The sequence below is a fragment of the Thalassophryne amazonica genome, chromosome 19, assembly GCF_902500255.1.
Source record: "Thalassophryne amazonica chromosome 19, fThaAma1.1, whole genome shotgun sequence".
In the NCBI taxonomy this organism is placed as follows: Eukaryota; Metazoa; Chordata; class Actinopteri; order Batrachoidiformes; family Batrachoididae; genus Thalassophryne; species Thalassophryne amazonica.
In genome coordinates this window covers 31,874,869-31,888,662 of record NC_047121.1, presented here as the reverse complement: position 1 = coordinate 31,888,662, position 13,794 = coordinate 31,874,869, and the positions used below count along the sequence as shown (strand labels likewise).

Below are 13,794 nucleotides of genomic sequence, written 5' to 3'. Positions count from 1 at the left end.
TCAATATGTTGATCAATTATTATATCATTTACTAACAGGGACTTACAACCCCTGGCAAAAATTATGGAATCACCGGCCTCAGAGGATGTTCATTCAGTTGTTTAATTTTGTAGAAAAAAAGCAGATCACAGACATGACACAAAACTAAAGTCATTTCAAATGGCAACTTTCTGGCTTTAAGAAACACTATAAGAAATCAAGAAAAAAAGATTGTGGCAGTCAGTAACGGTTACTTTTTTAGACCAAGCAGAGGAAAAAAATATGGAATCACTCAATTCTGAGGAATAAATTATGGAATCACCCTGTAAATTTTCATCCCCAAAACTAACACCTGCATCAAATCAGATCTGCTCATTAGTCTGCATGTCAATGTCATGGCACAGGGTCAATATCAACGAGCAGATGTGATTTGATGCAGGTGTTAGTTTTGGGGATGAAAATTTACAGGGTGATTCCATAATTTTTTCCTCAGAATTGAGTGATTCCATATTTTTTTTCCTCTGCTTTGTCTAAAAAAGTAACAGTTACTGACTGCCACAATCTTTTTTCTTGATTTCTTATAGTGTTTCTTAAAGCCAGAAAGTTGCCATTTGAAATGACTTTAATTTTGTGTCATGTCTGTGATCCGCTTTTTTTCTACAAAATTAAACAACTGAATGATCATCCTCCGAGGCCGGTGATTCCATAATTTTTGCCAGGGGTTGTAGAAGAGAGAGATCTAATGTTTAATAGACCACATTTAACTGTTTTAGTCTGTGGTGCAGTTGAAGGTGCTATATTATTTTTTCTTTTTGAATTTTTATGCTTAAATAGATTTTTACTGGTTGTTGGTGTTCTGGGAGCAGGCACCGTCTCTACGGGGATGGGGTAATGAGAGGATGGCAGGGGGAGAGAAGCTGCAGAGAGGTGTGTAAGACTACAACTACAAGGATGCTGAGGATGGAGCCACCAGGCAGGAGGAGAAGAGGGAGACCAAAGAGGAGGTTCATGGATGTGCTGAGAGAGGACATGCAGGTGGTTGGTGTGACAGAGGAAGATACAGAGAACAGGGTGAGATGGAAACGATTGATCTGCTGTGGCGACCCCTAACGGGAACAGCCGAAAGACAAAGAAGGAGTAAATTATTTTTTCCCCCTTAAAATTCTACTCACAGCACCCCATAATGACAACATGGGAAAAACTTTTTTTTTTTTGTTTTTTTTTTGGAAATTTTTGGAAATTTATTAAACATAAAAAAAACTAAGAAATTGCATGTCCATAAGTATTCACACCCTTTGCTCAATACTTTGTTGACCTTTGGCAGTAATTACAGCCTCGAGCCTTTTTGAATATGATGCCACAAGCTTGGTGCACCTATTTTTGGGCAGTTTTACCCATTTCTCTTTGCAGCACCTCTCAAGCTCCATCAATGTTCCAGAGATGTTCAATCAGATTCAGGTCTGGGCTCTGGCTGGGCCACTCAAGAACATTCACAGAGTTGTCCTGAAGCCACTTCTTTGATATCTTGACTGTGTGCTTAGGGTCATTGTCCTGCTGAAAGCTGCACCGTCACCACAGTCTGAGGTCAAGAGCGCTCTGGAGCAGGTTTTCATCCAGGATGTCTCTGTACATTGTTTCATTTATCTTTCCCTCAATCCCGACTAGTCTCCCAGTTCCTGCTGCTGAAAAACATCCCCACAGCATGATGCTACCACCACCATGTTTCACTGTAGGGATGGTGCCTAGTTTCCTCCAAACATGATACCTGGCAGTCAGGCCAAAGAGTTAAATCTTTGTCTCATCAGGCCAAAGAATGTTGTTTCTCATGATCTGACAATCCTTCAGGTGCCTTTTGGGAAACTCCAGGTGGACTGCCATGTGCCTTTTACTAAGGAGTGGCTTCCGTCTGGTCACTGTACCATACAGGCCTGATTGGTCGATTGCTGCAGAGGTGGAAGAAACTGTCTGGAAGGTTCTCCTCTTCCTACAGAGGAATGCTGGAGCTCTGACAGAGTGACCATGGGGTTCTTGATCACCTCCCCAACTAAGGTCCTTCTCCTTCATTCGCTCAGTTTAGATGGGCGGCCAGCTCTAGGAAGAGTCCTGGTGGATATGAACCTCTTGCATTTGCAGATGATGGAGGCCACTGTGCTCACTGGGACCTTCAAAGCAGCAGAAATGTTTCCGTACCCTTCCCCAGATTTGCGTCTTAAGACAATCCTGTCTCGGAGTTCTACAGACAATTCCTTTGACTTCATGCTTGGTTTGTGCTCTGACATACACTATCAACTGTGGGACTTCATATGCAGACAGATGTGTGTCTTTCCAAATCATGTCCGATAAACTGAATTTACCCCAGGTGGACTCTAGTTAAATTGTAGAAACATCTCAAGGATGATCAGTGGAAACAGGATGCACCTGAGCTCAATTTTGAGCTCCATGGCAAAGGCTGTGAATACTTATGTACATGTAATTTAGGTTTTTTAATCAATTTGCAAAAATCTAAAAAAACAAAACACTTTTTTCACATTGTCATTATGGGGTGTTGTGAGTAGAAGTTGGAGGGGAAAACATTTATTTACTTTATTTTCTAATAAGGCTGTAACATGAAGTGAAGCGCTGTGAATACTTTCCGGATGAACCGTACGTCCACCAGCACATACGCTGCTTCTACTTATGTATATGTGTGAAACCATCAATATGCCATCAACTTTATAAGACAAATTTCAAGCTCGGTTTTAATACAGCGGGACGTGCAACACTGTGTTCATATGTTAAATCAGCAATGCTGAAGTGCAGCGCCAAAAGTCGGCCTAGATAACGTCTGACTCAGAGGTCTCAAACCGGTTCCAGAAAGGGCCAAGAAGGTGCAGGTTTTCTGTGCAACCACCCACTCCAGCAGGTGAATTCACTGATTAACTGATTCTGACTGAACTCTTCCACAGGAATTGTCTCAGGAGAAGCAGCGAACCCTGCAGCTGCTCCGGGTGAAGGAGCAGAATGAGGATCAGAAGAAGGAGGAGCAGGAGAGCGCAGTGTCAGCATGCAAGCTGCCCGAGAACGCTGCAGGGAATTTGGTGGAGGTGGATCTCTTGCAGGATCTGCACCACATTGAAGAGCACATGAAGCTCCTGCTGACAGAGAAGGAGCAGGCTGAGGACAAGTGAGTCAGAAGCACTCAAAGAAAGAACATCAGCAAAAGCAAACCAACTTAAAAAAATGCTTTTTAAAATCCCTGAATATTTTAATATACATACACTTTTCTTTAAGACATGAGAAACTAATCACGCAAAACCAACTTCAAGATGTTCTGTGTTCATGTTGTTCTGTATGACAGATGTTTGGCATTTTAACGGTCAAACATTCTCTGCTAATGGACATGTGATGTAACTACTAGTGGAAATGTGTATTGATCCCTGAGCAAGTGTCTGTCTGATCAGCAGTAAATGGGAGGTTACAGGCAGATGGTGCAGCACTAATGTTCAAATGTAACATCCATATCCTGATGTTTTCCATTACGCTCATTCTTTGGCTGATGCACACAGCGGCAGGCCTCCAGAACCAAATTGAACTGAAACTAACAATTGAGAATAACTATTTACTCTAGTATTTTTTTTTTTGTTCAAAAATATAGTAGTATACAAACAAGAGCAATCAGAGATTTCTGACATCCACCAATCTGGATTCGGATCACCTCCAAAATTCAGTGGAGTCTTCCACGGAGTAATATCTATCTGTGGTGCAAATTTGCTGAGAATCTGTGAAGTAGTTTTGACATAATCTTTCAAAGCCTATATAAAGTGAACCTTGATCCAGAATCTGGATCTGGATCCAGATCACCTCCAAAATTTAATGGAGTCTTCCATGGCCTAATATGTATCCGTGGTGAAATTTTGGTGAGAATCCGTGAAGTAGTTTTGACATAATCCTTCAAAGCCTATATAAAGTGAAACCTTAATCCAGGATTTGGATCACCTCCAAAATTTAATGGAGTCTTCCATGGCCTAATACGTATCCGTGGTGAAAATTTGGTGAGAATCCGTGAAGTAGTTTTGACATAATCCTTCAAAGCCTATATAAAGTGAAATCTTGATCCAGAATCCAGATTTGGATCACCTCCAAAATTTAATGGGTTCTTCCATGGTCTAATATCTATTAGTGGTGAAAGTTTCATCAAAATCCATGCAGTAGTTTTGATGTAATCCTGCTAACAGACAGACAAATAAATAAATGCAGATGATTTTATTACGTCCTTGGTGGACGTAATAATGAATGTTTATGAGTGGTATTAAGTGGTTTATGAATGGTATGAACATTTCATGAAATATTCGTGCCACTGAAAGAATAAAAAACATTCATTATTTGTTTTCTATAACGGCTAAAATAGATCACTTGCCATTTGATATTTTATTAAATTCTAAACATTAGAAAAGGGACTTACATTTTAATGTTCCACTGGTGCTTAACATCCAACACGAACTTTAAATTGGAGTCCAAAATTGCGACAATGTAGTCCATGATGCCATGCACTGACTTTATGTACTTAAAAAAAAAAAAAAAGACCCCATGGTAGGGACAAGTTCCCACTCCCTAAAAAGTGCTCCCATATGGTATGCATCTCAAATAGCCTCTGGCAACCAAGTCCAGCTCCTCCTGGCCTGGTCATGTGGCTTAGCTTCTAAGCCTGGCGGAACTGCTTCCACTGACAGGAGAAGGCACGAACTGTGGATAAGTGGATAAGTACTTTATTCTGAGAATAGCCAGCATTGATTTTATTAACATCCTGGTGTAAATAAGGTATCACCACATGTGTAGAACTCAAAAAGAATGATAGGTTAAGTTTTCATAAAAAAAAAAACAAAAAAAAAACTGCAATGTGGTAAAATGTATTCATAAATATGAAAGAACAGGCTCTTAATAATTATTAACTATCGCATACTGTATTTTTTTTCTCAAGATTTGTTTTTGCCTAAGTTTGAAAAAAAAAAAACAACAGATCATAAGTTTAGGATAAATTACTTATCATGAATTTAATTTTTGAAGTGGCACTAATGACAACACTCATACTGAACATAATTTCGCTTGCATAGACTGATTTTGAAGATCAAGCAATAATTTCAGGTGGGCTTTCTGAGGTCCCAGATAGCTTTTCTGATTTCCTTTTCTAACTTTCAGAATTTAGTAAATTAGCATATGGTCCATTGATACTTATGTGTAGACACTAGTCCCTAGAGGCAACTATTTTTGGTTTCAAATCTGGGCAAATGCCGTCCCAGAAAATTCCGAATGTGACAAACAAGAAACAGGTGTTGTAAACAAGTCAATGCTGCTAAAAATACAAACTTGCAGAAACAAAGATACTATTCTGACATGGTTTTGCACATAAGACTGACATGGTTTGCACATAAGACTGGCATAGCATGTTTCAAGTACACACATATATGTCAGAAGGTGGGGGGGACATACCATATTCTGTCCCCCCGGTTGAAAAGGTGGGGGACATGTCCCCCCTATCCCCCACCACATTGCACCCATGTGCAAACTCGATATGTTAGCCTGCTAAATCTGCATTTTATGGTTCTTCTGTTACATGGGTATGAAATATCCAACTGGAGGAAAATATGACAGATATTTAACATGATCTAAATATCAAATATTGATGTGAAAAAAGTTTGTGCGTCGTTTTGCTTGACAGGCAAATTGTCAGTATCCCAGAAATGCTGACGTCAGCACTGCATTTAAAAATTATTTATATAAGTAAGAATCAAATTTAAACCCAAATCCACGTTCCTGACAACTACAAGTGATATATGTTAACGTGATGAACAGTAGGTGCGGCTTTACTTTTTTGTTCATGTTAAGACACTATCAGCTGTTATAAAAGCACAAATTGCTGAAGTCAGATGTTTAGTTAAATGCAAAGAGAGAACAATAACAGTCCAATGTGATTATGTGGTCTTATGGAATAGAAATAACACCATATTCTAATCCATGTGACAGACTTAATTATAGTTCTGTCATCTTGGGGAAATATGGTTTTATGACTGATATGGCTCTGAGGATTAGCTCTCATTTGGGGCTGGCTTATTAATTGCACCGATTGCATGTAATATTTCAACATTTTCTGGGGGAGGTCCCTCAGACCCCCCCATTAGGTGCAGCAGGCCCAACGTCATGAAAAAAAAAAAAAAAAAAAATTTTCCCCTCCACGGGCCACTCATATCACTGAAGGCTGTGAAACAGGGTTTCACATGATTTCAGCTTTTTAAAGAATCACCATAATCTAATGTTTTTATTCCACATCTGACCCAGCATTTAGAATTTTGAATAGATTTAGTGAAAATCACTTCATTAGCATCTGAATAGTCCAGCTAATGTTCCATCGGACAGATACAGGTCATAAATACAGACAGGTGACCAATTAAATTAATATAAATATGAAGGGCCCTATCTTTCACTCGCCAGTGCTCCATGGTACTGACAGTGTTGTGGAAAGTAACTTTGACAAGTTACTTTTTTAGTTACTTTTTAGTTGCTTTATACAGGTGCTTTATGCAGTTACTTCATTAGCAGCTTTATGCAATTACTTTATTAGAATCTGCAGAAAACTTGCAACTAATAAGGTAACGAGTAATCTAACTTGGTTACTCGTAAGATTGAGCAATCAGAAAAGTAACTAATCAGCAAAGTAACTAATAGTTACTTTTCTGAGTACTAAATCTTAAAAATAACCAAATTAGATTATGAGTCACTTTATTAATTACATTCAGCAGCTGCCGACAAGGTGTCCGCAGCTGCTAATGAAGTAAATGTAAGAAGTAACTGTAAAATATAACTGTATAGATTAACTAATGAAGTAACTTACCAAAGTTACTTTCCCCAACACTGGGTACTGATTCCACAAGTCTGTGGGAACTCTACTGGAGAGATGAAAAAAAAAAAAAAAACATTCTTCCAAAAGATGTTCCCTAACTTGGTGTTTTGACGATAATCTCTAACATGTTGTTCCAAACACTCCCATAGGTGTTCAGATGGCTTGAGGTCTGGAGCATGTGATTAGCATAATTTACTCTGGATGGTTTCTCCAGTCAATTTATTCAGATTTTTCCTTTCGTTTGTCACCTTTGTATATACTGTACTGCCATACTGTACTTTTTTTTTCTGTGTGTGTTGTGCATCAGTGTGATTTGACAGAATGGTAGCATGCATGATGTTTACTCTGTTACACAGGCTGAGGGAGAACGAGCAGCGTGCTAAAGTGCTCCAGCAGGAGAGCAACTATTACTCGCTGCAGGCGCAGACGCTGCAGCAATCGCTGTCTCAGCTCACCGTGGACAAGCAGCAGACCGAGTCTGAGCTCAAGGTAACACAACATGACTCATCCGCTCTGCAGCCAAACAACACTCTGTTTTTAAAGGTCACCGAGTAGTCTTCTTTTTTTTTAAATGATATAGATTCTGCTTTTAGGGCAATGCTTTTTATGGTGTTTTCAAAAGGACATTTCCAAGGAAAACAGAGTTGCATAAATTTTCTCAACCTAGAATAATTAACATAAAAAGTAAGCCCATTCGGCCGTTCCCTTGTTTTCACTCGGGGTCGTCACAGCAGATCCAAGGTCTGCATGTTGATTTGGCACAAGTTTTACGCCAGATGCCCTTCCTGATACAACTCCACATTACATGGTGAACTGTGGCAGGGGTGGGGTTTGAACCAGGAACCTTCTGCGCTAAAATTTCCTTTTAACATATTTTCTCAAAATGTGATTAACAGCCAGTCAGACACACATCATCTCTCAGTTAGTTCTGTTTGCAGTAGAACGTATCTCATCTGATCTGATCAGTAAAATGCTGCATGAACATTATGAACAATAATGTATTTTTTTCCCTGTAGGATAGGTTTGGCTGAGCAAGCATGATTTTACAACAAAATGTTAAATTATCAGTTCAAGCACATAATATATTGAGGATCGTTGTGTAAAATGTAAATAAAAACAGAATACAATGATTTGCAAATCCTCTTCAACCTATATTCGGTTGAATACACCACAAAGACAAGATATTTAATGTTCAAACTAATAAACTTTGTTTTTGTGAAAATATTTGCTCATTTTGAAATGGATGCCTGCAGCATGTTTCAAAAAAGCTGGGACAGTGGTATGTTTACCACTGTGTTACATCACCTTTCCTTCTAACAACACTCAATAAGCATTTGGGAACTGAGGACACTAATTGTTGAAGCTTTGCAGGTGAATTCTTTCCCATTCTTGCTTGATGTATGACTTCAGTTGTTCAACAGTCCAGGGTCTCTGTTGTCGTATTTTGGGCTTCATAATGCGCCACACATCTCAATGGGCGACAGGTCTGGACTGCAGGCAGGCCAGTCTAGTATCCGCACTCTTTAACTACGAAGCCATGCTGTTGTAACACGTGCAGAATGTGGCTTGGCATTGTCTTGCTGAAATAAGCAGGAATGTCCCTGAAAAAGATGTTGCTTGGATGGCAGCATGTGTTGCTCCAAAACCTGGATGTACCTTTCAGCATTGATGGTGCCATCACAGATGTGTAAGTTGCCCATGCCATGGGCACTAACACACTCCCATACCATCACAGATGCTGGCTTTTGAACTTTGCACTGGTAACAATCTGGATGGTCTTTTTCCTCTTTTGTCCGGAGAACACAACGTCCATGATTTCCAAAAATAATTTGAAATGTGGACTCATCAGACCACAGCACATTTTTCCACTTTCCGTCTATCCATTTCAAATGAGCTCGGGCCCAGAGAAGGCGGCGGCATTTCTGGATGTTGTTGATGTATGGCTTTCGCTTTGCATGGTAGAGTTTTAACTTGCACTTGTAGACGTAGTGACAAACTCTGTCAACTGACAATGGTTTTGAAATATTCCTGAGCCCACGCAGTAATAGCCTTCACACAATGTCTGTTTTTAATGCAGTGCCGCCTGAGGGATCGAAGGTCATGGGCATTCAATGTTGTGTGTACGTGTATAAAGTTCTCCAGATTCTCTGAACCATCTGATTATATTATGGACTGTAGATGATGGAATCCCTAAATTCCTTGCAATTGAACATTGAGAAACATTGTTCTTAAACTGTTGGACTATTTTTTCACGTAGTTGTTCACAAAGTGGTGATCCTCACATCCTCAAATGGCTGAGCCTTTTGGGGATGCTCCGTTTAAACCCAATCATGACACTCACCTGTTTCCATTTAGGTGTTCTTTGAGCATTCATCAATTTTCCCAGTCTTTTGTTGTCCCGTCCCAACTTTTTTGAAATGTGTTGCAGGCATCCATTGCAAAATGAGCAAATATTTGCACAAAAACAAGGTCTATCAGTTTGAATATTGAATATCTTGTATTTGTGGTCTATTAAATTGAATATAGGTTGAAGAGGATTATCAAATCATTGTATTCTGTTTTTATTTACATTTTACACAAGGTCCCAACTTCAGTGGAATTGGGGTTGCACGAAATGGATGAAATGTTGCAAATTGGAGCCTGATAATCATGAAATGGGGGTAAACTGTAACAAAATGGTGCAGACTGACCCAGACTGACTCCAAATATTTTTAAATATGATTCAGTGAAGCACTTTTATTTAATTATTTTTAAGTGAAATGGGGACTGATAATGAAATGGGTCTAAAACGTAGCGAAATGCAGCAGACTGACCCACTGACTGACGTTTCATCTCTTGAATGCCAGATGGTGCACCTGCCCCTACTACATGTATTGAGCGCATCTCACAAAACAAACAAACAAACAAACAAAAAAGCCAACCAATTAAATAAAACTACTAATTTGGAGTCAGTCTGGTTCACCCTGCTCAATTTTGTTACATTTTACCCCATTTCATGATTATCAATCCCCATTTTGCTCCATTTCATATTTTAGTATGGCCCCTAAGATCGCAGTACTCTGAATAAGGGGTGCACTAATTGGCTACCTAAAGAGAACAACGGTGCCAATATTGATGTTGTCATTTTCACATCCACATATTCCCAGTTTTCACATCATAAACATGCTATGTATTTGCGGCAGGCAGAGATTGAATCTCGGCTGGAGCTGGAGAAGAGGCTGAAGCAGGCTGAGGAGGCTCTGCAGGATCTGGAGAAAGGTCTGAACACAATGGAGCGCACCAAGGAGAGAGACGAGAGGATGAAGGGCGACGTCGGGCAGCTGAAGCGTGAGTACCGACGCCCCCGTCAGTGACGGCCAATACAATCCATTTGTGCACTTTTGGTTTGCACTCAAGTCTTGACATTCAAAAATAATTTGAGAAAAATTGAATGAGTGATGCTTTCTTTGCCTGTTAGACTGCACACTGTGGTTTGTCAGAATCACAGTCAAAGAACATTAGGATTTTGCAGTCGGACATAAAATTGCATTTACTAAGTGAGTGTATCTGAGTTAATGTATACAGACGGAGGCAAACAGACTTCAGCACAGCCTGCAGTGTAGTGAGGATGATGCAGACAGCTTCACTGGTGTCTTATGCCGCATTCACACCGGACGACACGCGACGCCACAAATTTGCATCCTTCGCCAGGTGAGGGACGCGCCGCCATCGCCCGGTGTGTCGCTCTGCTTTCGCTGCGAAAATTCGCTCCAATGCATCATCAAATAGGAAGAGCTTCCATTCCGCTCACCGTCAAGTCAACATGCCTGACCTTGATCACACAGAGCGAGTTGTTGTGCTCTATTTGTTCTGGAAAGCTGATAAACGTCGCAAGCAGCACCGTCCCTGGGTTCACAACATCATCATGAGACGTTCCCAATTCAGGGAATTTCATTATTTGCTGCAGGAGCTGCGTCTGGATGACGGCCGCTTTCAGCGGGACTTCCACCTCTCCAGGACCCACTTTGAGGACCTCCTGTCCCGTTCGTGTGCACACATGTGAATAATAAAATTTTTTTTAAAAAACTGGCTGCTGCTGCGGTGCTGCTGCTCGCTCTCCCCTCCAACTCTGTCATAATTGTGTTATAAACCAGTAACCATTTGTTTTATTATACATCTGTGTAGTTAATAAAATTATCTTTATGGATGAGTCGTTCATGCGAACACGTGAAAAAAAAAACTGGCTGCTGCTGCGGTGCTGCTACTCGCTCTTCCCTCAAACTGTGTCATAATTGCGTTATAAACCAGTCACCATTTGTTTTATTATACGTCTGTGTAGTTAATAAATAAAATAATCTTCACGGACGATTCGTTCACGCGCGCACGTGAAAAAAATTTTTTTGCTGCTGCCGCTGCTGCTCACTCTCCCCTCACACTCTGTCATAATTGTGAAATAAAGGACAAAAGGGACATAAGTCCTGCTCACAGGCTGGCTGCCAGACAGGACATGTCCACATCAAGTATAAACTCCAGACATCTCCACATCACTACATATCCAGTCCCCGATTGGTCATTGCAATGCGACAAAATGAAAAAGTTCAGATTTTTCAACTTGGGGAGGAGGGCAAAGCGACGAGATATCGTGCCACAAACGCACCAGTCGCTCAAAATCGCTTCATTCGTGTCCTTCGTGTCGCATTGCGTGGCTTGGACTTTTGTGGCGCCACAATGCATCCTTTCATAGGGATTACATGGCAACCTGTCGCCGCCGTCGCTCGCGTGTCGTCCGGTGTGAACGCGGCCTTACACGTAATTGATTGCCCTCTGCTGCACAGAATATGTATTACAAATTGACTGTTGGCAAAAAAAAAACAAAAAACAAAACCCGCAAAGATTCATGGGACAATCATATGAATGACTTTCTTCTTTAAGGTACCTGGTAAAATCAAATGTTAAAGTTTCTGTGTCGGCTCTCAGTTGTCCAGGTGGTTTCCATAATAGAGAAGCTTGAATCTTCAACTGGACTGGGTTGCTTGACGCGAGGACATTTCGCTTCAAATCGCAGAAGCTTCCTCAGCTAAAATTCTTGCTCTGGTGGTCTGACTTCTGTCTTGACTCTTTTAGAGAAGAATAATCAAGAAGTCACAAAAGCTGGAGTTTTAAACCTAACCAGACCCCTCCTACCGAGAGGCAGACTGCTATAGGCTGGTGATTAAACAATAGCTCTAGTTAGCACCCTCCTAATGACAGGGCAGCTGTCCCTCTCCTGATGGCTCCCTTGACGACTCTGCTGATGACGTGAATGACTCATTACCATGAACAAAAGACTGAAACTGCTTTGACCTGAGTACCCCATTGTAAACAGGGGATAAAGCGTGTCTCAGACCCACCTCCCCGGTTAAGGCTGGGTTTCAAACGTTTCACAAAGAATGCCTGCTTGACCCCTCTCTCAAACCATTTCTTCTCTCTGGCTAATATTTTAACTTCCTTGTCCTCAAACGTGTGGTTAGTGTCTTTAAGGTGGAGATGAACTGCAGACTGAGGTCCACTGGCGCCCTCTCTGCGGTGCTGGTATAGCCTTTTGTGTAAAGGTTGCTTACTCTCACCTATGTAGTGTTCGTTACAGTTTTCCTGACATCTGACAGAATACACTACATTGCTCTGTTTGTAACTAGGGATCCTGTCCTTAGGGTGAACTAATTTCTGTCTCAAGGTGTTAACCGGTTTAAAGTAAATTGGGATTTTGTGCTGTCTGAAGATCCTCTGTAGTTTTTCCCCTACTCATGCTAAATAAGGGAGAGACACTCTTCTTCTTGTCTCCGTCTCCTGTCTATCTGATCTTTGTTCTCTGGGACTTCTGCACTTTGTCCAGGGACCATCGTGGGTACCCACATACTGTGAGGGCCTTCCGGACAAGTTGTTGTTCTTTAGCCCTTCCCTCTGCAGTTGTGGGCACCTGTAGGGCTCTGTGTTGAAGCGTCCTGATCACCCCGAGCTTGTGTTCAAGGGGGTGGTTTGAGCCAAAGAGCAGATATTGGTCAGTGAGTTGGTTTTCTGTAAACCCCTGTCTGGAACTGCCTGTTCTCTCCAATCGTAACATCACAGTCCAAGAAGGCCAAATGATTGTGTCTGGCATCCTCACGTGTGAACTTGATATTGGCGTCCACCGAGTTGATGTGTTCTGTAAAGTCCTCAACTTCCTGTTGCTTGATTTTAACCCATGTGTCATCAACATATCTAACCAGTGACTGGGAGAGATGTCCGTGAAAGACGTCAAGGCTGTCTTCTCCACTCGCTCCATGTACAGATTGGCCACAATGGGGGATACCGGAGACCCCATTGCACAGCCATGAATCTGCCTGTAGTAATTCCCCCTAAACAGGAAATACGTGGTGTTAAGACAGATCTCCAAGAGCTGGCAGATGTGGTCTGGTGTGAGTTTGGTCCTTTCAAGTAGAGACACATCCTCCAGCAGTCTCTGCCTCACAGCTGAGACAGCCTCAGCGGTGAGGATGCAGGTGAACAACGAAGTCACATCAAAAGACACAATTGTTTCATCTGCCTCCAGCTCCAGGCAGATGAAACAATTGAACAAATTAGTTCACCCTAAGGACAGGATCCCTAGTTACAAACAGAGCAATGTAGTGTATTCTATCAGATGTCAGCAAAACTGTAACGAACACTACATAGGTGAGACTAAGCAACCTTTACACAAAAGGCTATACCAGCACCGCAGAGAGGGCGCCAGTGGACCTCAGTCTGCAGTTCATCTCCACCTTAAAGACACTAACCACACGTTTGAGGACAAGGAAGTTAAAATATTAGCCAGAGAGAAGAAATGGTTTGAGAGAGGGGTCAAGGAGGCATTCTTTGTGAAACGTTTGAAACCCAGCCTTAGGGGGTCTGAGACACGCTTTATCCCCCGTTTACAATGGGGTACTCAGGTCAAAGCAGTTTCAGTC

At 41.3% G+C, this 13,794-nt stretch overlaps 1 protein-coding gene across 1 annotated transcript in view; it reads left to right on the top strand.

Annotated features, from left to right (window-relative positions):
- plekhd1 (pleckstrin homology domain containing, family D (with coiled-coil domains) member 1) overlaps nt 1-13,794 on the top strand; it is a 33,436-nt gene that overhangs the window by 17,583 nt on the left and 2,059 nt on the right. The window contains exons 9-11 of the mRNA XM_034159503.1: nt 2,925-3,142; nt 7,210-7,342; nt 10,036-10,180. Of these exons, the coding sequence (XP_034015394.1) occupies nt 2,925-3,142; nt 7,210-7,342; nt 10,036-10,180 (496 nt within the window). The remainder of the gene's footprint in view (nt 1-2,924; nt 3,143-7,209; nt 7,343-10,035; nt 10,181-13,794) is intronic.